Source organism: Centruroides vittatus, unplaced genomic scaffold (assembly GCF_030686945.1).
Source record: "Centruroides vittatus isolate TY-2023 unplaced genomic scaffold, ASM3068694v2 contig_575, whole genome shotgun sequence".
NCBI classification, from domain to species: Eukaryota; Metazoa; Arthropoda; class Arachnida; order Scorpiones; family Buthidae; genus Centruroides; species Centruroides vittatus.
In genome coordinates, this window is record NW_027122344.1 from 1,675,010 (window position 1) to 1,700,404 (window position 25,395).

General features: G+C 28.0%; 1 protein-coding gene across 12 annotated transcripts in view; it reads right to left on the reverse strand.

Moving 5' to 3' along the window:
- LOC136979043 (CLIP-associating protein 1-like) overlaps window positions 1-25,395 on the reverse strand; it is a 196,749-nt gene that overhangs the window by 68,273 nt on the left and 103,081 nt on the right. For 10 of the 12 annotated variants that reach the window (XM_067274923.1, XM_067274927.1, XM_067274919.1 and 7 more), the window contains 6 exons: window positions 22,276-22,335; window positions 13,571-13,635; window positions 7,918-8,010; window positions 7,545-7,687; window positions 6,058-6,193; window positions 3,945-4,015 (listed from right to left, as the gene is read on the reverse strand). In XM_067274923.1, coding sequence (XP_067131024.1) covers window positions 3,945-4,015; window positions 6,058-6,193; window positions 7,545-7,687; window positions 7,918-8,010; window positions 13,571-13,635; window positions 22,276-22,335 — 568 coding nt within the window. The remainder of the gene's footprint in view (window positions 1-3,944; window positions 4,016-6,057; window positions 6,194-7,544; window positions 7,688-7,917; window positions 8,011-13,570; window positions 13,636-22,275; window positions 22,336-25,395) is intronic. The other 2 variants (XM_067274926.1, XM_067274925.1) reach the window with 1 other exon arrangement.

Genomic DNA, 25,395 nt, shown 5'->3' on the forward strand with positions numbered 1-25,395 from the left:
TGAGAAATTGTTTTTATTAAATGTATACTGTCTTTGTTTATGAGTTTAAATAGATAAATATTTGTGTGTGTGTATATATATATATATGTTATGCACTCAGTTAGAAATTGTCCAATTATTCCAAAACCAAAACTTGGTTAGATTGCACATACATATTTTATAAAGTTAGCACTCAGCTATATCTTAGACAGATTTGTAAATAATTACAGTTGTGATCAAGTCAGGTAATGTCCACCAGAGTGCTTTGGAACTATTATCACAGTATCCTATAAAACACAAACAGATGCTCACTGTGTTCATAATTTTCAGTTCAGTTCCTAAATGTTCAGTGTACTTACTGTTTGGGAGCCTTCAAACACTGGACATGTCTATATGACACAAAATAGCACAGCCGACAAAGTTTGAGAAAGGCCACATCATTTGGACTGAGAAAAGAGGATGGCCATTTTATCAAATTCCTTGCCATTTAGGTTGGTCTGACCTAAATATGAGATGTTGAGGGAAGTAACTACATCAGAGCATATAAAGATAGAAACATCAGACAAACCATCAGGAGAGCTGCAAATGATATAATTGGTGTGCTGGTCTGAGAAGCCATCTCATATGACAATCACTTATTTCCAATAGTGATGTGAAGAACACAGCAGTACATCGACGAAATCCTGCATCCTCATGTGTCACCTTTCATGGCAAGGCTGCAACAACCCTTTTCCAGCAAGATAATCCTGTCATACAAGCTAAGGTTTTCCAAGAATATCTCTGTCACAATGGCACACTTCCCTGGCCTGCCCAGTCTCCAGATGTGTTGCTCAACAAGTATTTTAGGAACCAGATGTAATGCTGACTTTGACCATCTAACTTGTTCATAGATGCAACTGCAGTACCTATGGACAAATACATTGCAGAATAGCATACTGTCTGTACACTTTCATGCCTGACCATATCACCTGCATGTATCTAGGCAAGAGGAGCTCCCACAAGGTACTCTAAACAGCTATTGTAAAAGTGCTTTAAATTGTATTATTGTTGCACAAATTGTATTATTGTTCCTTTGTTATATTGTAAAGTTTGCTGACTGTGTATGATTGTCCCGACAATCATACACAGTCAGCACTGTCTCAGTGTGTAATCATGCTCGTGCATGATTTACACACTGAGACAGGTTTTCCATTTACCTTTCCAGTTTAATAAAGTCAAAAAAAATGTTCTTTCAAAATTTTTGCTATAGGTGCCTTTACAATTCTCCTTTGATTGGTCTGTTTGAGAAGAGTGTCCAAATGTTGCAGTGAATGTATTCACTCAGTCTCTTGGTGATTGATCGTCTTCTAAGGATTGAGGACCTTGGGACTCGCTAGTAAGTTCAGATCCAAATTGGTATGTGATGTCAAATGCTGTGTTCTGTTGCAGCTGGATGTTAGATTGCACAGTACAGGAAACCTGGATCTAGCATATTTCAGTAGATCCTGGATTGACCAAAATATGACAGATTGCAGAGAAAGGAAAAAACCTTGAAGCAAAGAACACTGTGTCATAGAAACACAAGCTTTTAAAGGATTTCTCTCCTCTATACTATGTTCTGATTGATCATCCCTCTTCTCCCAGTGACAATTCAAACCTTTTGGGGTGTTATTGACACTTAACCTGATTCTGACCAGCTAAAATACCTCCAAACATTGAAACTCTCTCCTGTAATTTCATCCTTTTGCTTTCCTTTTTGATGGAAAGAACCTCTTTATTGTTTTCATGAGACTTTACATTTTGCTTCGGGTTTTATTTTTGAAAGGTGAGAGTTTAACTGTCCCACCAGATATTCATTAGCTTTAACACAAAATTTAGAGTTCTGTCCAGGACCTCACAATATTGTTATCACTTACTACCATTTTCATTATGTTCACACTAATAAAATTTTATTTAATTTCAACGTTCCCTTCGTAAAAACTCTTTTTGTCAATGAATGTATATATAAGAATAAAATAGTTTATAGATTTCATATAATTTTAATTTCTAAATATATATTTAGTATTAATATATTTGCAAACATATTAGAATTCATATTCTTTACATATACTTAAAAAATAATAAATATGCATTCATTATGTCTTATATATACTATATTTATTTGAATATAAGATGCACCTTAATTTCTACCTGCTCACCTGCAGTTTTTCTTTCTTTTTTTTGGAAAAAGAACAATTTGAAATTAGTGTTTATTGTACAATAAAGTTAGTTATATATTACCATCTTGAGTAGTATCAAAGTTGGAAGCCCATTCACTTTCTATTAGGCTGTTGTGAATCAACACTGGTTTCAATGTTCATATCTTTCCACATGCAATCATCCTCCATGATGTTTAAAGCACCAAAAAAACAGCATTTCTTGAAAGAGTGCTGTACAAATTTTCAACAATTTTTATCCAAGTAGTTATGACATTACCGTAACAGACTAATGAGATTGACCTAAGTCAACTCAAATGTTAACTATTACAAATATTGGTCTAATAAAATCATTAAAATTAAACAATGAAATTAGTGACAGAAAGATAAGATGAATTGCATTATAGGTTGGTAATTAGGATATAATGCATCAAATCTAAGTGCAAGAATCTGGAGTTGAGAGCTTAATTTTAGTTATTTTGTTAAAATATTTAATTAAAATTATTTTGATTGAAAATTATAAACTTAAAGAGAACTTCCTGTTTCTCACAGAGGGAAAACAGCTTAGTTCTCATGAAAGTGATAGTTTGAGTGCAATGTCTCACTCTCTATCTGTGGGAATGCACGATTTCCATCACACGGTGGAAGTGTGGGGTGGATTTTCTAATAATTCTATTGGATGGAATTTTAAAGGTGAGAAGTTACCTTCAAACATGCTTTTGTCCCTCTCACAGTTCTCTATTATTACTAATTCTTATACAGAGATAAGTGAAGATGAAATTTAGGAAAACTTTTTAAATAACTTAAATACATATAGTGGGTGTCACGCCAACAATTATACTGATTCAAGAGAAAAATTCACATAAAAAGGCATTAAAGAATGCCTTTTTATGTGAATTTTTCTCTTGAATCAGTAGGAAGACTAACTTGTGCCTAAATTATAGGGTATCAACTCTCCATGTCAAATATGGATGCACTACAGATATTATAATTTTAATATGTAAACTCTCTCTCATCTGAATAATAATTTGGCAGGTTGAAATTAAAAGTTTTCTCTTGTATAATTGTCACAATAGAAATTTTGTTTTATTTGTATTTTTTATTTGTTTATGTAGAAATATGTTCAGTAAGTATATAATAACTAATATATATATATATATAAGGTAAATAAATATTTGTTTAGTTATAATTTGTCTTGGATAATTTTTGCCTACCTCCATTGTTAGCCCATGTAATTCATATATCCTACATTTTAGCAATTCAATTAAAACTTTCCAAAAATTCCAGTCAAGATTCAAATATATGTTTACCACTCAAAAAGGAATTAACTCACAAGTAAGAGTGTGAGATAATTTATCGTAACTGGTGTCAGGACTCTTGAGAAAGATTTCTCCAATCTTTCTTTTATTTTTACGTTCCATCCTGAATGTGGAACAGGGTTCAACATCCTGGAATCCCTAATTCTCATATAAGATGAATATTATTGCCAGAGATACTAAAATCTGAAAAAAGTGCATCTTCATTCAAGTAAATATAGTAGTTTTACTAGTAAATCATTTTTTCTGAACTAATGAAACTAAAATTTTCCAGACTACCAAATATAAATCTGTAAGGGAAGGAATTAATAATCAAAAACTTATTCTCAATATTTCAGAAAAAAATATATCTCATATTTAACAAAAAGTAAATTATTTTGTAAATTTTACATAATTATCAGAATATGTTTTGCATGTATAAAAACTTTTTAAATACATTAAATCAAAAGTGATAAAAATGAAAAACAAGACTTACCTTCTAATGTCTTTAGATTTTGATGATGCATTGTATGTTAAAATCGGAATTAATCTGTTTGCATGAGTATGCTGTCAATTAATAATTAATCTTATTACATTAAATGATTGACATAATTATAAAAAAAACAGTAAAAATAAGCAATTTTTTTTTTATAAATAGGAAAATTAAATCATTTATAAAATTAATAATTGCTCATTATTGCAAAATACCAGAGATAAAATTAATTTATATTCTAATAATAGAATTTCTCCACTGGAACAATCTTAAATAAAGACAAAAACAAAAGCCTTAACTTCAAAGCAGTTCTTCTGATAAAAAAATGAATATATAAAAAGCCTCATATTTTAAAAAAACTCCAGGAAGCTGAAATAAAAGAGTATCCAGTGTATTCACTAAAAGATTAATCAGATTTCCAATGTACAACTTTTATGTGAGTGTCTTAATTTCTTTCTTTAAATGGATACATAATTTACATATTAAGTTTTCATTTTAAATGCAATTTATTTACAAAAACATTTTTAATGTTTTCCATTTCTATTGTGTAACAGTTAATACATCATTTAATGATGAATAATTTGAGAAATATAATATACCAAAAAATTTTTTAAAAATAAAATCACTCCCTTACTACATTGAAACTGATATTAAATTTCTGTTCTGGATTTGTTGTCTTTATCTTCAGTGTGTTTTAAAAATGGCTTTAATATATTTTATAAAGAGCTCAATATATAATATTTATGGGTTATACATAACATTGCTGAAAATATCATTTACATTATGAAATCTATTTCAGAAATACCATGCTCTATGGATTTTCTGTAGTTTCTACAGAAATAACGTGTAAATACAGACTTACTGATAACCCCCAAAAACTATGGAATGATTTTTTTGGTCTTGGATAAGAATGCTAATGCAAGAACACATGCAAGTATTAGAGCTTTATCTTTATATAATTGCCAGTACGCTGTTTCAAACCAATCAGTCTGTTCAAAACCAATGATGAAGAATGTACAATACTAACAAGCTGATGCTTCTAGTTTGCAAGTAGATGAAAGTGTCAAAATTGTTCCTATTGTAACACACGACCATGCCTGCCCAAAAATAGCTCATTCTTGTGTCTGAAAACTATGCGTACCCAAAAAAAAAAAAAAAAAAAAAAAAAAAAAAAAAAAAAAAAAAAAATTTGCACTACAAAGTTCGACTTATAAAATGACTTACTTTTTCATTATTTTTTCTTCCCCAAAAATGCAACCATATTTTTTATAATACATTTTAAAACATTACTGTCAAAATATATCCATGAAAAAGCATGAGAAATAAAGAAAAATATGTTTATAAAGTAATGATACAGCTTCTATTTAACTATTTAATCAAGACAATTTGGTAAAAGTTTTTAAACACAGTTTGTTAATTTGCATATTTTCCATGTGAGGAATGAGCAAACATTTCATTTTAATTCAAGCCAACACATAATCTAACCCACTTAAACAGTACTGAAGAGTTTGAAATAAAAACTATTTTTTTTTAATTTTTTGTTGGTTCTTTTAAAAAGCTCAGTTTTTCCTAAAAATGTGGTTCAGTTCACTTACACATATGGTAAGTTATATTTATATACATTGTAAAAAAGATAAATATATTATATTTGTGGATAATAAATTAATAAAAAATATTACATTAAGTTTCTTTATATTGTTTAATCCTTATATTTATTAAACTTCTCCAATAAGAGAAAAGAATTCTGAAAGTCTTACTATGTTCCAATAGCACTTGCTTATGTGCACATGTTCTCTGTGCATGTGGTTTACGAGTAATTGATAATAGTAGCTAAAGAGCAAATCATAATGTCTGGGTTGTGTTTAATATTTGTTTGTATTTCATGGTATGGCGCTTGGTCATTTAATGATGTTTTAAAGATAAATGCAAAAGTATTTGGTACTGTGAAGCTTAAAATTAGGGCAATGACATCAAATTCAGAAGTAAAGGAAACAATGCCCATCCACCTGTGCTGCTATTGATGGACCTCTTCTCAAAGTGGCATCTCTGCTATTTTAATAAATATAATACTAATATTCTCTACATTTAATAATGTAAATTTGAGAATTATGTTTACCTGAATAATAAAACGTATTGTTACAATCCCTGCCGTGGACATAATCTTGGCACTATTTGGAATTAAATTAATTAAACTTGGCAAAACAGCTTCTGCAAAATGATCTAGTCTTGTACCTACTTGCTGAGACAGAAAACTATTAAAAGAAAAAACTTGCTTATTTCTAATGTTAACTAGTTAGTTAATTATTAAAATATGAAAAATACTATTTTTTTTTTTTTTTAAATTTGTTAATTTGTATTTGAATTGTACTTGAATGTATTTGAAATTTGTTAATTTCAAATACATTCAAGTAAAATTAAGAATTAAAAACATAATATTTTATAATAAAGAAATATTTGAAAAAGATAATTAAAATATCTTAATTATCTTAAATATGTATTTATCTTCCTTATTAATTATGAATATTAATTATCCCACATGTAATAACTCAAAAAATTGCTGTAATTGTTACTGTATGTACCATCTCAGAATTTCAATATATCAATACATCTATGGGAAAATTAAATTTTTTCATGAACTTTCCTTTATACGGACTATTTACACAAGAAATGTTTTTCTGGAGTACAGTAACTCATGTAAATCACAATCAAAATATATTATCATAGATCACATCTCATGTAACTTATGCAAAAGAATCAGTGATTCTTGTCTATTCAAATGATAAAATATTACTAAACAATAAAGTTTGATTTAATCCACAGATTTATTATAAAATGAAAAATTTTTCATTAGTTAAGGCTAGATTATTAACAGACATATTTACAAATATCTGTAATATGTTTAAATATAATAAGCTGTTATATAAATTGTTTTTTAATATAATAATGAATATAACTCAACTATTTTATAAATACTGTATCCTGTAAAGTAATTGAAAAAAGTTTTTAATTCTGAATGATGTATTTTGAGTCAGAATTAAATTTGTCAAAAAATTCATGGATTGTTATGCACAATATTTCATAAATACAGGGTGATTCAAAAGTCACAGAAATTTTAAAAAATTAATAACTCACAAACTATTTACAGTAAGATGATGCAGTTTTCACAGAAATGCTTAGAAAAAAAAAGCAGGATTTTTTTTGTGAAATAAAAATTTTAGTACCAAAATAGTTACATTTCTTGCCATAGATGGCGCTGTAAAAAACTGAAAAAATTGTAAATTTGTTAAAGTAAGAATAAAAAATAAAAATGTTCTTAGTGTAAGCTCTAGTAACAACTTCACAAATAATGTAATCTTATCAAGTGCCATCTATGGCAAGAAATCTAACTATTTTGGTACTAAAATTTTTATTTCACATAAAAAAATCCCATTTCCTCCTAAGCATTTCTGTGAAAACTGCATCATGTTACTGTAAATAGTTTGCAAGTTATTAATTTTTTTAAATTTCTGTGACTTTTGAATCACCCTGTATATAAAGAATGTGTCATAAAATAATACAAATTTTTAAGATATTGGTAAAATAAAAACTTTGTTTTTTACTTACGCAACTGTAATACATGCTTCTCGAACAACCTGTGAACGTAGATCTTTTATACATGATTGAAAAGGAACTTCTAAGCAACGTAAATGAGAACAAAAGTCAAAATTTAGAGCTCCACCAAGTAATAGACTTCTTAATCTTTTCATCTGTAATATATTAATATAATATATAACAATTTAATGGGTTATAAAATATATTAATAAATACAATCATCATCTAAATGTCTTACTTTTATTTATGAAAAATGTTAAATATTTAAAAATTTTATTTAACATTTTTGTATTTAAGTCAAAGATAGCATTGATAAAATTATTAAAAACAATTTTACACCATTAATTAAACATATAAAACTATTGTATTGTATAAGCAGACTTACAGTTTCCATACGTTTTTCCCAATCATTATTAGGATCTGACAGTACATCCCTGATTTTATTTATTTCTTGTTCTAAATCTTTAGCAGACAAAACCTTGAAAAAAAAAATAAGTTAAGATTAATATTTTATTACAGATTTAATTTAAAATTATCACATGTTAATTATATACTGTACTTTCAAGAAATAATGAGTGCATCTACTTTAACTTTCATAAATACATGATTTTATATGAAGTTTGATCAAATAATAATTGCACTGCTGATTAAAACTTTATTAAGTGAAATTTATTCTAATGTAGTAATTATGAGGGTAGTCCAAAAAGTACCCGACCTAATAAAGACACAAAAAATTTGGGAAAACATCTTTATTTTTCAACATAGTCTCCTTTTGGCTCAATACACTTTTCCCAGTGATGTTCAATAGCTTCAATCTCGTTTATAATGAGAACTGTCAAGCTTCTCAAAATAGCCATCAACTGCAGACTCCACCTCTTCATTGTTGGCAAATCTTTTACCATCAAGCCATTTTTTCAAGTTTGGAAAGAGAAAATAATCTGAGGGGGGCTAAATCTGGCGAATAGGGTGCGTGAGAAAGCAATTTGATGGATGGATCTCATGGATTTTTGCCATCGCAATAAAGGATGTGTGAACTGATGCGTTGTCTTGGATGAAACAACACTCTTTTTCGACAAATGTGGCCGTTTTTTTCCTTCTTGATTTCATCACTCAAGCACTGCAATAAGTTCGGATAATACTCACCGTTGATTGTTTTTCCTTTTTGAAGATAATCAATGAAAATTATCCCACATGCATTCCAAAAAACTGACGCCATGACCTCACCAGCAGATGGAACTGTTTTTGCCTTCTTTGGAGCTGATTCTCCCCTTTCAGTCTATTGTTTTGACTGTTCTTTCATCTCAGGTGTGAAGTGATGGATCCATGTTTCATCCATGGTTATGAATCAGCGCAAAAACTCAGCTTTGTTGCTGCAAAACATTGCCAAACACTCGATTGAAACATCCTCACGATGCTGTTTTTGTCCCAATGTGAGCAAACGCGACACCCATCTTGTGCACAGCTTTCTCATGTCCAAATTTTCAGTCAAAATGTGATGTACAGCACTTTTTGAAATGCCTATCATATCTGCTAGCTCTTGCACTTTGAGTCGACGGTCATCCAATACCATTTTGTGGATTTTTTCACCATTTCTGGCATGGTCACCTCACTTGGTCGACCACTGCAATATTCGTCTTGGCAGCTCATATGGGCTTGTTTAAACTCTGTCACCCAATATTTTATTGTTGTAAACAAGAGAGCAGACTACCCCAGAGTAGAATCTAGCTCAGCTTTAATATTGGTTGGACTGAAACCTTTCAAATGAAAGTATTGTATCACATAACAATGATCAATTTTTTCATGTTTACAAATTCATTGAGATTGTTCACTACTGATGGCTGTCAAACAAATACTAAACAATGTAGCGTCTTCTAACTTCAAACTTAAGCTTTATAAGGTTGATACTTTCGAACACAGTTGTTTTTCAAACAAGTACCACCATCTATATGTCAGGTCGGGTACTTCTGGAATGACCCTTGTACTACTTGAAGTAGTATCCCTACAAAACTATACATTACTGTAATGTCATTACTATTTCTAAGAGCATTCTTAAAGAGCACTTTTTGTAACCATTTTTAAATCAATTTCTAAATGCTCTAACACCTTTTATCATTTGAAAATCAAGTTTCATCACTTGTATGAAAAACTGCAGCCAAAGATGGGCTATGGAAAGCAGTAAATGCTGTTGCAGAATTGTCTGGTAGCATTAGGAATTGATAGTCCTATCATATAGAATCAAATTACCAATACCAGAATATCCAAAACACCCCGACACTTGAATTATGTTTGGAAACTTGACTTCCTGCTTTACAGTTTTGGATGAGTCCTTCATTTGACCAGCAGATGGCTGTTTGATATTTCCATACAGGATTGGAAAGAGCAACTCATCAGACTAAATCACCCCCTGCCATTGAGCTTCTGTCCAAGACAGGTAGTTCCTAGCCATGCAAATTGCTTCTTTCACTGAACTAGCATCAACATAGGCTTTCACTTACTCTTGTACAAACTGTAATCCATTGCTAGCAGTTCATTGAGATATACATTGATTCATTCATTCATCCCACATTTCTACAGATTCCATAAATGTACCAGATTGATATTTCATGACAAAATCAATGCAAAATTTAGTCATTGGTAATCTGCCACTATTGCACCAAAGTGCAATAGAATTGATTTCTTCATAGCATCTGACAGTAGACACATTCAAACAATTCTTGTGCAATCTACCTTATAGTTGTTCCATTTTGTTTTTTCTAGAGGATCTTATAGATCAGGGGTGGCCAACTTTTGTGCACGTAAGATCTACTTTTTATCGTAAAAATGTGTCGCAATCGACTTGTTGTCATCGGCATAGTCTAAGTGGGGAGGGGAAGTGTGAAATACATACTATGTTTATACACTGTGTTTCAGTACGAAGTGCACTCACTGCTTATGAGTCGAGTCACAACTGCATGAATACAGTTGCGTCGGTTACAAATATAATACATTAAGTCAAGATATCGCTAGCGATCGATCAAAATTGGCTTGGCAATCGACCGGTCGATCGCGATCGACTTGTTGGCCACACCTGTTATAGATCATATAGTATACTTGCACTCCTAGTCTCTGTCATGCCATTTTTCACATTTTGAATAATGCAACTACACAAAATTTTATAGTTCCCTGCATTTGAACATTGCTAACTGAGCTGTACACAAAGCAGCATAAAATTTCCATGTCCAGACAAGTAGTATCTGGTAAATTCTGGGTGTACATAAATTTATTACTTCTTACTTTTTGGAGAACTAATGCTTTCAGTATATAGATGGAGATGGCTGTTACAGTGATTAAGCCCGTTTTTTGGTGTGTGTAAACCATAGCTCAATTAGCATATTTTATTTATTAATGCAAATAAGTCCAGTTTTCTTATTATTTATAACAACTATAAATATGAATGATTATGTGTATATTTATTACTATGGGAAAAGTATTTTCTTGGCTTTTGAAAGTTGAAAACCATCTTATCCTTCAATTACCTTTAACCCCTTCTCAGTCACTATTGAATCCAATATGTCTACCTGCAGTAATTGATTTTTTTAGCTTTGATGTATGTCACACATTTTTGTTGTGAAAAATGCTCTAGAAACTTTTGTTTTAACATCTGATATGTTCACTGTTGTTAAATGTTTATTTCACTATTTCTCCAATAGATAGTATTACATTACAGAAGTTATTTTGCTATTTTTAGTGAGAAAATTTAGTTTCATTTTAAAATCTGACAGCATCTATGTAAATTGTTTTTGACAGTTTTTCTTCCAAGCAAATAATCAAAATTATTTTACTTATAAATGTTATTAATAATTATTAAATAAATAATTTATATTATTTCGTTAATAATTTTAAATATAATAAAACAAATTATTTTATTTTTAGAAAAACACAGTGTTAATTTTATGCATATTTTTTCATAAAAATTAATTATATATCAAATATCAATGATTAAAAAAAATTGACACTTTTTGGATAGTCAATATGAAAAAATAAGACTAAGGGTGTACATTGGTGGTAATTAATGGTACAGTTTTTTAAATCTATTATATTGTTCATAACTTGTCTGAGGAATAACTTATTTTTCTTATTTTATCTGTAAATATTTTCATCATATTTATAAGTTTTATACACAAATTTCCTGTTATTCAATTAAATTTATTTTAAAAATTGCAAAGTTATGAAATATCGGTTAAGAAAAAAAATACTTACAAAATACAAAAATCACCATCAAAATAAAATAAAAACCACACTACTTGCAAATGAACATTGTGTTATAGCTCTAATAATAAATGTATATAATAAATTTAATTATTTCATTATTAAACTTTTACCAAATACCTCTTGTAAGATTTTCCAAATATTTTAGTAAGTTATTCTATTTATATTTATCAATCATTTTGTTTGTTCATATCAGTCAATTACTATTATTATCTCAGTTAATTATTATTAACTTTAAACAATAACAATTAAACATTTTATTAAAAAAATTAATTTATTATAATAATAATATTATATAATATTTATAATAATATATTAATAATAATTTAATTATTATTATTATTATAATTATTATTATTATGACTGAACATTTTCATTTACAGTCTGTAAGCTGTAGTAAAAATACTATGATAATAATAATTATTATTATATTAAATTTATTAGAAAATTAATTTAATACAACATACTAACCAAGTAGTTTTTACTACAGCTTACAGACTGTAAATGAAAATGTTCAGTTTCCTTTTGCGCATGTGTGTGGACATGTGCAATAAATGGATCAAATGATTATAATGGAGTGTGCTAAAAATTAATAAGGAAATAGATCAAGTAGTTGTTGTGCATGTGCGTGGACATGCGCAATAAATGGATTGAATGGAACATAACATTTAAGTAACTCCTAACCCTAATGTTGATAATTTCTTGTTGATCGAGTTTAAGCCTAATTTCCAACATTTGAATCTAATGGATCGACAGAGCATAACACTTAAGTAATGAAAGTGAAGTCATTGCATATACGCATGGAAATCTGTCAGACGGACAAAAATCTTAACATAAGCACTTCATTACTGTGAAACATGCTAAAAAGATAATCATAAAAAATTTTATATTAAACACTAACACGAGATAGCAGATTAACAAATTTATCTAATTTAATCATATAATCACAACTATGGAATTCAACTTAAATTTTATTTCTGAAATGCTGCATATTTTCAAAAACCAAGCAAATCCCATCATTCATTTTTAAGGAATTTTAGAATTTTGGCAACTTTTGTGTTTAATCTACAAGTTACTTATTGATAACCATCATATGAGATTAAATAAGATCTAAAATAAATCATATTTTTCACCATAAAAACATTTTCCATGTCAATTTTCATATTTTTTTTATATTCAAAAAAACTTAATTGCATAAAATAACAGATAAATTTTCTCTAAAAACTTTTTTAATGGGAAAATTATTAAGATATATTTTTAAAAAACATATCTTTAACAATATATCGTATAAAAATAAAAATTCTCTGCAAGCATTTTCAATTTTAAGCTTTCATTGTTGAAAACAAAATTTTTATCACTATTAATGACTCTCTCTTCAGTTCAAATTTAAAACCTGAAACAATTCATTATTTGCATTATGCTTGAAATTCTTTTTTATTTTCAAAAGTACTCAAATTTGTTATTCTGGCTAATTGACTTATTTTCATAAACAATTATGATTACTTATCTCAATGAATTTAGATACTTTTTCCTTCATTTTATGTACAGATCTGAAATAAATGAATAATACAAAATATGCACATTCTTCACTAATAATGCATGAATAAAATTTAAAAATATTAAAAATCCAGGAATTCCTAATATTTCCCAATCCTAAATTCTCAAATTAAAAATCTAGCTAGATAAATTATCTGATAAAGGCAGAAATACAATTGGGTTGGGAAAAAATATTTCAATATTAAACTTTTATTTAAAAATTATGATTTTATGAATGAAATTATAATTATTACCTGAATTCTAGATACATCTTCAAAAGATTTTATAAACATTTCTTCATCCGCTGCTCCAGCAGCTGCTGCTTAAACAAAAGTAAACATGTTATAAGGTATATAAATAAAACTAATTTTTTAATTATTTTGAAAATTCAAACATTGGCTCCATGAATGGAAAAAAATTTCTTTGAATACATTATGGAAAGATTGTTAATTTCCAAATAATTAATATTTGCATGAAATTTTATAGTATAAATTTTAAACTATATATAGAGAAAAAATTATATATCTGGGAAAAAATATATATAATCAATTCATAATTTTTATTAATTAAACCAATCCTGTTTAAATTAGTTCTCCTCACATAATTATTGTTACTTCTTATTGTTCCAATATATTTTGAGAAAAGAATATCATTATATTTAGTCTAGTACTATTTGCCTTTGAATGAAAACATGCACTAAATATAATAATAATTAATAAAAAAAATGTACACACACACACTTTTTAAAATCTAAATCCAGATGCATAATATTTCAAACTTTTAAAAATATACTTTAAACATTCAAATTCTATATTAATAAAAGAATAAAAATAATAATACAATATACACTTCAGAAACAGAATTTTAAGAAAAAATATAAATTAGATATAAGAATCTAGCAAAATTATATAGGACGTGTTGTCCTATATAAACACCTTCAATAATAAAAATAGCAATTTGATTTTTCAATTATGACTCAGTAGAAAAAATAACCTTTATGATTTTGATAATATTAAATCAGAAAAAAAAAAATCATTAAGAGAATGTCATTAAAATACAACTCTGTAATACAGCACAATCATATACGACATATAAAGACAGTTTGTTCATAAATGTAACTTTAATTAATGAACATTATATGAATATACATATTTGCAATTTCAGAAAAACAATGATATATAAATAATTTATATATGATAGGCCTAAAGATCTTGACTAAAAAAAAAATTTTATGGATTAACACTCAATAAGTATGATAAAAATGTTTGTGATCTACTAAATGAAGTAAATGCCATCTGTAAATTTCTATCTTTAACTTGTCTAAGTATTTTGATAATATATACAAACCAATAAACTCAAACCTTGGTAAATCCAGTTACAAATTTATTGAAATAATAAGGTTTTCAATCAGATTTCACTGATTGAAAACCTTATTATTTCAATAAATTTGTAACTGGACTTACCAAGGTTTGGGTTTATTTGGATCTCTCCAGATTTTTCACCTCTTTGACCAATAATATATATTTTCATATTTGTATTAAGTGACATACTTAATAATTATATACTAATTATGCCCATGTGAATTATTTGCATGCACATAAAACAAAATATTGAATGTAAAAAAATAAGTTATTTGGGAAATTTATAGTTGCCAACCATCAGCGTTTATATGCTGTCAGTGGACAGGCAATTTTCTCTTTTGTCAGCATTTTTAAAGAATTTGATATTATCACAAATATTTCATTTAATGAGTCTAACATCAATATATACACTAAAGATATTTTAGGTATTTTATTACGAATAACTGAAACAAACTAGAACAATGTTCTCAGATTCCTTCAGTTGGGAACGAAAGATTAATATTTTCATATATGTTGGTATCCATATAAGAATTTTTGTTCAAATATGATAATTTTAAATAGCAAACAATATAAATTGCATCAAGTCTGGCAACTTTAGTGCCATCATGTTGGCAGTTATATCAATTATGATTGACACATCATAAGACAAAAACAAGTTTCTTTTACAGTTATACAAATTATTGGAGCAGCATTACAGTTTCTCTGCCCAAAAAAGAAGAAACATCTGATTCATCACATAGAATATACAGGCCATACAGCATGAAATTTCTCAAGGAAAGAAACTAGATGGTTCTTTGAGATTTGTGGGATTTACAAAGATTACAAACCTTTGTAAGCTTTGTAAAATAGTAAAGCTGATGATGGTTTTATCACATAGCATTGCAGGGCCTCTCCTTCATTGCTGTGTAGCAAAAGGAAAAGATATTCAGTAAGGTAACAAAAAGACAAAGATAGGAAATAAATAACCAGAAAAATTATTGTCTTTAATAATTGCAGTGAAAATCAATAAACTGACTGATATCAACTGCCACAAGTTTTTTGTACCATAACAAAAGAAATTATTAACAAAGCAGAACATTGAACAAAGACATATAACAGGATGCACTCATCATGCAATATTAAGATTCATGACATCATAAAATCTAGGTGTAGATTTATGATATATCCTGTAAAATATTTGACCTTTTCTAAATTGTGACGTTAAAGAGTATGAAATTATTGCCGTACTCTTCACAGTATTTATGGCAGGGGTGACAAACTGGCAGCCCATGGGTCAGACATGGTCTGTTAAGGCTTCAAATCTGGCCCTTAGCCTAGATGATTTCTTTTATGAAAATCAATGTTTCTAACATCTTGTGGAGATTAAAACAGAAAACATTCAAACATCTAACTGTTTACATAGATGTAAAAGCCTGACAACATAAGGGCCTTTGTTAGAGCTTTCCTTTTAATTGCAGTAAATCTTGATTTATCAAATAATACTGAGCATATCCCACATTTAATACACATTTATTTGACTGGCCCTTTGCTGCATTTGAGTTTGAGACCCTGGTTTATGGCAATAAAGCTTTATAAGATGATAAGATTTCATATGCAGAGATAACATTAAATTTTGCTTATTAGAAGTATTTAATATAAGCATTGTGCAATACCAATGTTAATTAATAAAGAATTTTTTCACTTTTTATGCTATTAGCATTTTTATTCAAAAATCAGTGTTTTTCTACCAACGTCCCAGCTATTCCCCATTCTAAAGGTTGGAAAATTATTGTAACTGGAAACTGGGGCAGGAAATTATTGGAATGGAATCTTTGCAATTGAGTTAGTCACAAATATAAATGACATTTGTAGCTCTCCTCAATATCTGTGAGAGTTTACTTTTATTTTTTCGGATTAGATCGATGGAACAAGACAATGCTACATTTGGACAATCTGCCAAGGGGATATCACCCAGGAAGGCTATCTAGGGGAATTGATCTCTATTTAAATGTTAAACATATGAATAAATCCACACTGGCATTAAAAGTAAATCCTAAAGTTTGTAAGAATATATTATTGAGAAAAGACAATAGACTAACTGAAGTTGACAGTGTTGCCTCTAACAGAGAACAAAAGAAGTAAATGTTATCATTTTTGTAATAAAAGTTTGAGAATGAATTAATAAAAAGTAAAGATTAAGGCCAGAATCCTAAATCATAAGCTTTGTAAAAATCTGTATAGTAGTTCAGTGCTCAACTACCTTTTCTCACACATGATACTCCTCAGTACTTCCCTAAATTCCATGGTACACAAGTAAAAATAGACAAAAAAAATATGGGTTACAAAGTACATAACAAAATATAAGTTACAAATACTGATTACTGTTAATAAAAAAAAAACTGATTTACTATTTTTTTTACTTGTGATAATATAAAAATATTTGAAATTAGTTTTTAATTGATATCCTTATTTTGATTTTATTTCTTAACAACCTGGAAACTACCCTGGATGAAATATTGTGCAGTGTAAGCATGAAAAGCAAGCACATGATCAGGATCTTGTGACTAAGTTCACATGACAGAAACATCATCTACTTGTCACTTCACAAAAATTGAGATGGTGACCTTGATATGTGACTGGGCAAAGTTACATTTAGACAGATTCTGTGAAATACAACTGCAAAGGTATAAAGATTTGAAGCTTGTTGAGTTTTGAAGAGTTCCTACTATCGCAAACATTAGTGATGATAATCATGTAATAAGCAAATCTTTGTCCCTTTTGAATCAACAAGTATTTATCATATTTATGTGCTTACCATAAACTCTGTTTTTCCTCCTCTTGGAAGCACTGTGCTAAGGGACACTTAGCATCTTTGTGCAAAACTCCAGTTGTAGAGCTCAGATAGTTTATTAGATTCAAAGAACACTACAGACAATTTCACTTATAATTTCATTTTATATATTATGTTGTTGATAAAAACATGGTGCATGTCAATTACCATAATTTTATATGAATAACTTGCAAATTATCTTCATTTAAAAAGTAATTTGAAAGCAACTGTGGGTTATGCAATAGGGAAGATTATAATGTTAGTCTGAAAAGGAAGTGAGTAGACCCCAGATACTTTTCATCAGCAGAATCCTTTTCATTCCTGAGTTCCTGAGTAATGAGAATGCAGTAGAGCTTCTTTTGTATGCAATCCTAAAGTTGGATAATTCTGCTATTTCTTTGTAGATATCACATACAACTTTGTTGTCGGTGACAGTCCTAAAGGGCCTATTATCATTGTACTTGGAATTCATTTAAGTGTGATAACAATGTATGATGGTCTTAATAAACTTTGGCTGGTAACCATGTGCCATTGCTATACAGAACATACAGTGTATTCCCAGTTCCCGAGTCAAGAGTTGGAACAGAGGTCTTTTAACCAGGACCTTGAAAATGGATCATGCAAAGACGGAGAAATAATGGCTTGTAAGAACTTTTTTGGTAAACATTTGCAGTAAAAGAGCTGTCATATATAGTAATTAGAATATCAAGGAAGTGCACCTGGTAATCACTTGTTTTTCAAGGCAGAATAGTAACCTATATGGATTGCTGTTAATGTTCTCTAGAAACTTTTGGATAGATTGTTCACAAGACTAGATAATTAAAATGTCCTCCACATATATGGTATAAAGCAAAATTCAGGAAGTACTGATACTCCAAATATCATACAATGAGTTCACATAGGATACAACACAAAATGGGGCTACCCATTTTGGGTTGTACCCTATGTGAACTCATTGTACTTTCTAGTTTGGAAATATGTTGGAGTGACAAATGAAGTGCTAACTCATCATTTTGACAATCCTAAAGGACCTACCTGTCATTGCACTTGCATTGGATTCCTTTCATTCACTTGTCATATAATTACAGTGATATTTGTCTGAATGAGTAATGTTGGAAAGGAAAAAGTTATGTGATTCACAAAAGCAAGGTTCATCAATCTTGACAGATGGAAAACAAACAAATGGAAATCACATACCATAAAGTAAACTTGTCCATGTGTAGAAAGGTTTTGTAGCCTCTGAAGTAAACCATTGGGACTAGTAATTACATGTGGAGATTGCTGGAAGTTGACCATAATAAACTGAAGAATTCTTTCAACATAAATTGAAGATGAAAGGATGTATCCATGACTGGTTGAAGTTAGGAGCCTTCCCTATGGACCTTAGCAAATTCTAAGATGCATGGTATAGAAGGAGCCAGAAGGATGCCCCTTTGCAAACATAAAATATTAGCCAAAGGTATATTAATGAGTCACTAGATCCTAGATTGAAACTTTTCCAAGAAACCTTGAGTATATATGTATTCTGTTTCAAATATATACTCAAGGATAGTACTCCTGTAGACAGTGTTCTGGAGTCGAAGTTGTCAAAGTCAAACATTTTTGGGTGAAGTCTTAAAATTTACTATTGGTAAAATGCAAAGTAAGAAAAATACTTTTTAGGGCTACATGTTTACCAAATGTCATTCAAATCAAAGACCCAAAGGTCTGGCCCTCTCTTTTGTAAGTGATAGCTTAATATGTTACTTTTGCTTTCCAGACTCCAAACTGATAAGGCTACAAGCATGTGCATTAATAAGTAAAACTGGTGGCAAAAAAATTTAAAACTGGCAAATGGTTGGTGATATTTTAAATTTTCCAGAGCTTTAACAAGTTTCCTATAATGTTTGACTGGCATAGTCGTGTTGTTAAATGAAAAACTCCAAAAACTGGATATAATTAGGAACTTAAAGTTTTTTTGAAATTAATTTTAATAATTATATCCAGAATTTGGAGTTTTTCATGACATACTTTTGTGACAAATATAATCAAAAATCCTGAAAGCAATTCAAAAGTAGTTTCACTTGTTCATTTTTCCCTTATACAATATTTTTCTCAGTTCCCTTGAAAAACATATAAATGGAGTTTGACTATAAATACTACTGATACTGTATTTATAATATAAATTCATTTAATAATCACAAACTTACTAAATATTTCTATACAAATAATATGACATAAAAGTTCTATGTTATGTTTAATCATGCAAATTTTTAATCTTAGTTAAAATCAAAAATGTGATTAAAAATTTTTGCAGAAATTGAAACATTTTTAAATCAGTACAATAATTTTAAAATATATGTATTCACACTCAAAAAATACAAAAATTTTAATCTAATTTATTAATGATTTTCTTATAAAACAACTCGTTCTATTTTATCATAATTTATTAACAAATTCTTAAATTAAGTCCCTTTCTCTATTTTTATTAAATATATTAAATTATTATTATGTCATTTCTGTAACAACTAATAAATACATTAGCTATTACAGAAATGACAATAATATTTAATGTATTTAATAAAAATAGAGAAATGTTTAGAACTTTGAGGAATCTATATATTCCATCAACCAAATTTTAAAGTGTGTCAAAATAAGGGTCGATTTACACACAACAGTGACGTGTCGGCACAGTGACTGTTTGGTGCATAAACATCGATAAATATCATACATAGCCAATCAAAGTTTCATCTACGACACATGATCTGTATTCTGTCAATCATACAAGTGTCATACACGAAACTCTGATTGGCTATGTGTGATATTTATCAATGCTTACTGCACTGTGCCGGCACGTCACTGTTGTGTGTAAATCGACACTAAAGTTCCATTTACAAACAACAGTGACATGCTGGCACAGTGCAGTGAATGGCATTTCCCACAGGCAGCTTTTGCCTGTGGGAAATTGTTGACCTAGTTTTAAACCACCCTGTCCAGACTCATCCGTCACAGTGCTGTGACAGTGGTGTGACCATACCATAAAAGTACATTTGATGGTAAATTTTGTTTTCCAATGGATGACAAACATTTAATTGAAATCGTGCATCAACACCCTGTTTTATTTGATTTATCTCATTCGAAATACATGGACATTGGGTACGAAATAAATATTTTTTTGTTTTGTTTAATAAAATATGAAATGCATGTTGGGACATTCAAAAATATTCAAAAAATATAGATTTGTCATATCAATTTTTTATAAAGAGTATGAAACTCCCATTCTGTTGATATTTTTTGTCCATGCTTGATGTATGCATTTTTGATTGCATTTCTTTTTCTTCTTCATCCAAAGCTATAGTTATCATAGCCAATTCATCCTCAGAAAAGACCATGACCACTCACAAACAGCATGGTCACGTCACTGTCACCAAATGGTCACTGTGCCAGCATGTCACTGTTGTGTGTACATGGACCCTAAATGTCTGCATAAATTCAGTGTTTATTAAATTTTTGAGATTATGTTCGCTTGAATAATATTCACATAAAAAGGTGTAATTACTTTTTTATAACTACTTAACTTTTTAACATTCATTTGATAACTGATTTGTAAAAATTCATTTAACATAATTAAAGTCTTTATTTAATTGGCATTTATCAAAATTTCTATTTTCTTCTTAATATCAAAAAATAAATATTTCCATAGTTGTATGTAACTTTTTAATTTGTTAACTGTATATATCAGTCTGTACTTCTATTCACAGTTAATTAATAAGTTAAAATCCCTCAAAATATATGAAAAGAAGTCAAAAGACTACTTCCTTACAATAAATAATGAAATTAACTGTTATGAAGTTTAATTTAATTAAGATACATTTTTTTTTCATTTAATAAATGCAATGGGAGAAAGATTAAACTATTTTTAGGATTGTATATAATAAAATATGAATAAAATAATAATAATAATTTTTTTAGTTTAAGAAATAAAAAAATGATATGTGAGATTTTATTTTGTTTATCATATTTTAATTCATATGAGTCCAGCTGAAGATTTTTGTATTGCAATTTTACTTTTTATAAAAACAAATGTATATACCTTATATACAATATGTAAACTCTTTTTTTTTTAATTTCCTCTTGATTTTACTTATTCATTTGTTACATTTTGAATGTTTTTATTGTATTTTAACTTGTGTTATTCTTTTTATTAATGGTATTTAGGGGCAGAAATAATTTGTCTTCAGATTTTTCCACTTGTAAATAAATACAAAAAATAAAAATAAATAAAAAAATAAAAGTAGTTTCATACAAAGTTTGAAGCTGACAATAAAAGTGAATTAAGTACAAAAGACTTTTTATTTTTTGCCTAAGTTATAGCTACAAATTATTTAAGATATCCTGTGTTAATATATTTAGATATTATGTATTAAAAAAACATCATATATTCAAGCTTTAAAAATTATATATTCTAATTTCTTTTAAACAAGTCATAAATAGATTTATTAAATTAAATTAGTAAAATTCATTCAATTCTGAATATTTTAAAAGTGAATGTTAAGAAAAAATTATTAAAATTATTTTTATTAATTTCATCATATCAAATGTGCAAAGCAAATTTATAAAATCTCTTGAGGTTTAGTTTGTTAGTAAAATTTATTTTAAACTTTACATGCAAATAAAAACTGCTATAAATTTATTTTTAATAAAATATTATATATTTAGTCATGCATAAATAAATATTAATATAGTTTCACATATTAAAAGAATATTGGAAAGTGCAGATAAATTTAACAAGTGGCTAATGCTTTGCTACCTGAGGAAGAAGATAAAGCTTTTGTAGAACTGCTCTTCAAACTGCGTTTCCGTTTTGGAGCTTGGAACAAAATATAATTAATTTTTAACAGTATATTTTTAAAAATAAAGCATAAAATATTTTAAAACAGAGATTATAACAGAATTATTGCAAATTATTCCATTATAATATCAAAAAGTTATTGCCATATCATTTTCAAAAATTTGAAATTCTGTATGGCTATTTATATAAGAGAAAAATATTCTTGATAAATTTCATTTTAGTCAATTAATAGTTTTCATAATTAAACACTTAAAATAATTCAAAACCATAATATTTCTTATAGAATAAAAAAGCAATATATAATTTAACACTTGATGTTCAGTAATTATTTTTAAACATTAAACAAAAATATACTATACTGTACATGCTGGTGTACAAGTTGACCTCAACATTTTCAGCTCAAACTGATTTAGACTTAAAAATTGGATTAGATCTCTACCTGTATTTATACAAGTATAAACAGAGTTCTTACTCAAATTTTTAAGTTAAAATCCATAACTTCCCCTGACCAAGTTTGTACAAATTCCCTAACTCTAAGTCTTACAGTATGGCACATCGACCAAATAAAACTGTATCTGATTTACTATGCTCATATGCTATTACTTCTCCAACTTTTTAGTTAGTGTTTTTCTAATTAACAGTTATGTATTTTTATAATTGCTGAATTATTAAAATTAAAAATAAAAATGTTTTATTAAATTATAGTAGTTTATTCTGTTATTACAGTAGAGCGTCGATAAGTGGAACGTCGGTAAGTGGAATGGCCGGAAAGTGGAACGATTTTCAGTTGGACTGTGTCGTGCTGAATCAAATGTTTTTGATACTAAATTTACTTCTAAAGTATAATTTTCATGTTTTTTATATTCTTCAATATATTTATTTTGTTTGTACAAAATGCAGAAATAATTTTTAACGATACGATAGCCTCGATGATTATTATAAAAATTTTCGTTAGGCTTAAAATCGATGAAAATTCAACACGAAGCGACATGCAACGGAGAAAAATTCAACAGGAAGCGATACGCAACTAAGAAAAATTTGAACATCAAACAGGTTAATGTATTTTTTCGTACAAAGTCGGAAACTGGAACAAATCATTAACTGGAAGGACCCCAGTCCCCAATTGGTTCCACTTATCGACGCTCTACTGTAATCCACAACTGTAAATCTATATAGCTTAAAAAAAAAAAATTATTTATTACTCATTAACAAATCCTGTATAATTTGTGTACAAAAGTATTTATTAAATTTATTCCTTAATAAACTTCCTGAACTTTTATAAAATATTAATAAACTAAAAAAATTCACAAACTTTTTTATTATGCAATTAAAATTATTAATATGAAAAACAAAAAATTTTAATTTAAATGATATTATTTATCACATTTTCTACTTTGTAAAATTTTTGGAAAAATTTTGAGTCCTGAAAATATTCGGCACCCTTTTCATAAGTTGTATTATACCATATTACTTCTTGCTGCCTGCGGATGGCTACACTTAGTCAAGCATACTGTCAGCAAAAAACTCAACAAGGCAGCCAAGGAGGCAAATTTCCTGACTTTCCAGGTGTGTTGGAACCTATATAGATCTAACCCAACTTTTAAGTCAGTATGTCAATCTCCACGTTTATGACAGGCTATTGGTGATCTAGAACAAAGATTGAATTTTGTGTATGGTAGCTTATGGCTAAACTATATAAGGCTCCTCTCAGTTTCATCAAGGCTAAAGATATATCTTTCAATTCATGATATATGTACTGCATTATATTGTATATTTAATACAAAGCAAGATGTAGGCAAGTTCTACTTAGAACACCAAACAACCACTGAAAACATGATGAACTTCTTACCAAGCTGAAGTAACCAACCTTCTAAGTAATCTTGGTAAGAAGTTCATTGTATAAAATCTACCAGTAAACAAACTGAAACTAAAATCAACACCTCCAATAAAATATTGATAGTTTATACAGTATAGTACTTTAATAGCATTGCTACATAAGTAACATAATAGAAGAGCACTTTAGTATGCATTTGCTTTGTATTTTTGCATCAGTGACATATGACTAGTGCATTTTGGAAACAGCATGTGTAGTATTCATTCATACTGATTTTTTATTATTGTATTGAACTCTAAGTAAAACAGTTAAATAATTTCACAAAGCTTGAATTAAAAAAAAAAAAAAGGCAACTTACACACCAGCATATTGCATGTATATATGTATATATATTTTTTTCAAAAGTCAAAATAGCTGATTTTGTTAGAAGTGTATGAATGACATAAAATTAAAAATAAAAATACTTACAATTTATTATTACAAGCAGTCAAATATTTTATATGAATTTTGCTGTATAACAAAATTCATAAAATGTTTATTATATACAATATATATATAAAATAAACATTTATACAAAATTTTTGACATTATATATTAATTCAATCTCATTAATACTTTAAAACTAAATAAAAGGTATTTTTCAAAGTTCACAAACTATAAACTCAGCAAATTTTACATTTTCAATAATTCCATAGATAATACAAATACAATTTTATTTTATACTTTTTGAAAACATTGATATCTTTGAAATAGATATGAACAATAGTGAATTTTTACAAATCAGCATTTCAAATTTTTTTGTATGGATTTTATTTAATGCTAAAAATCAAGGAAATAATTTTATTTTCACAATTTGAAAAACAATTATTACTTTTATACAAATATTTAGCTAATTGCTTAAAATATCATGATTAAATTTAATTAGTAGCCTTACAAAAATCTACATCAATTTTTTTAATGGAAATGTACAATGTGTTAATGACTAAAACACCAGCTAAAAGCTTTAAACTTTTGAAAATCTATTTATGTAAGCATGATACATTATTATTATTTAAATATTTACTACAGTGAAGTTAATCTGCTCATAAATCTCTAAATTAAATCTTTAGCATAACAAATAGTAAAATTTGATTAATAAAGCAATAGAAATTATTAATATCTACATTAAAAAAAGAATATATTAATGATTAAAATGAATTAAATTAATATTTATTGCATAAATACCTAAAATGAAATAATATATA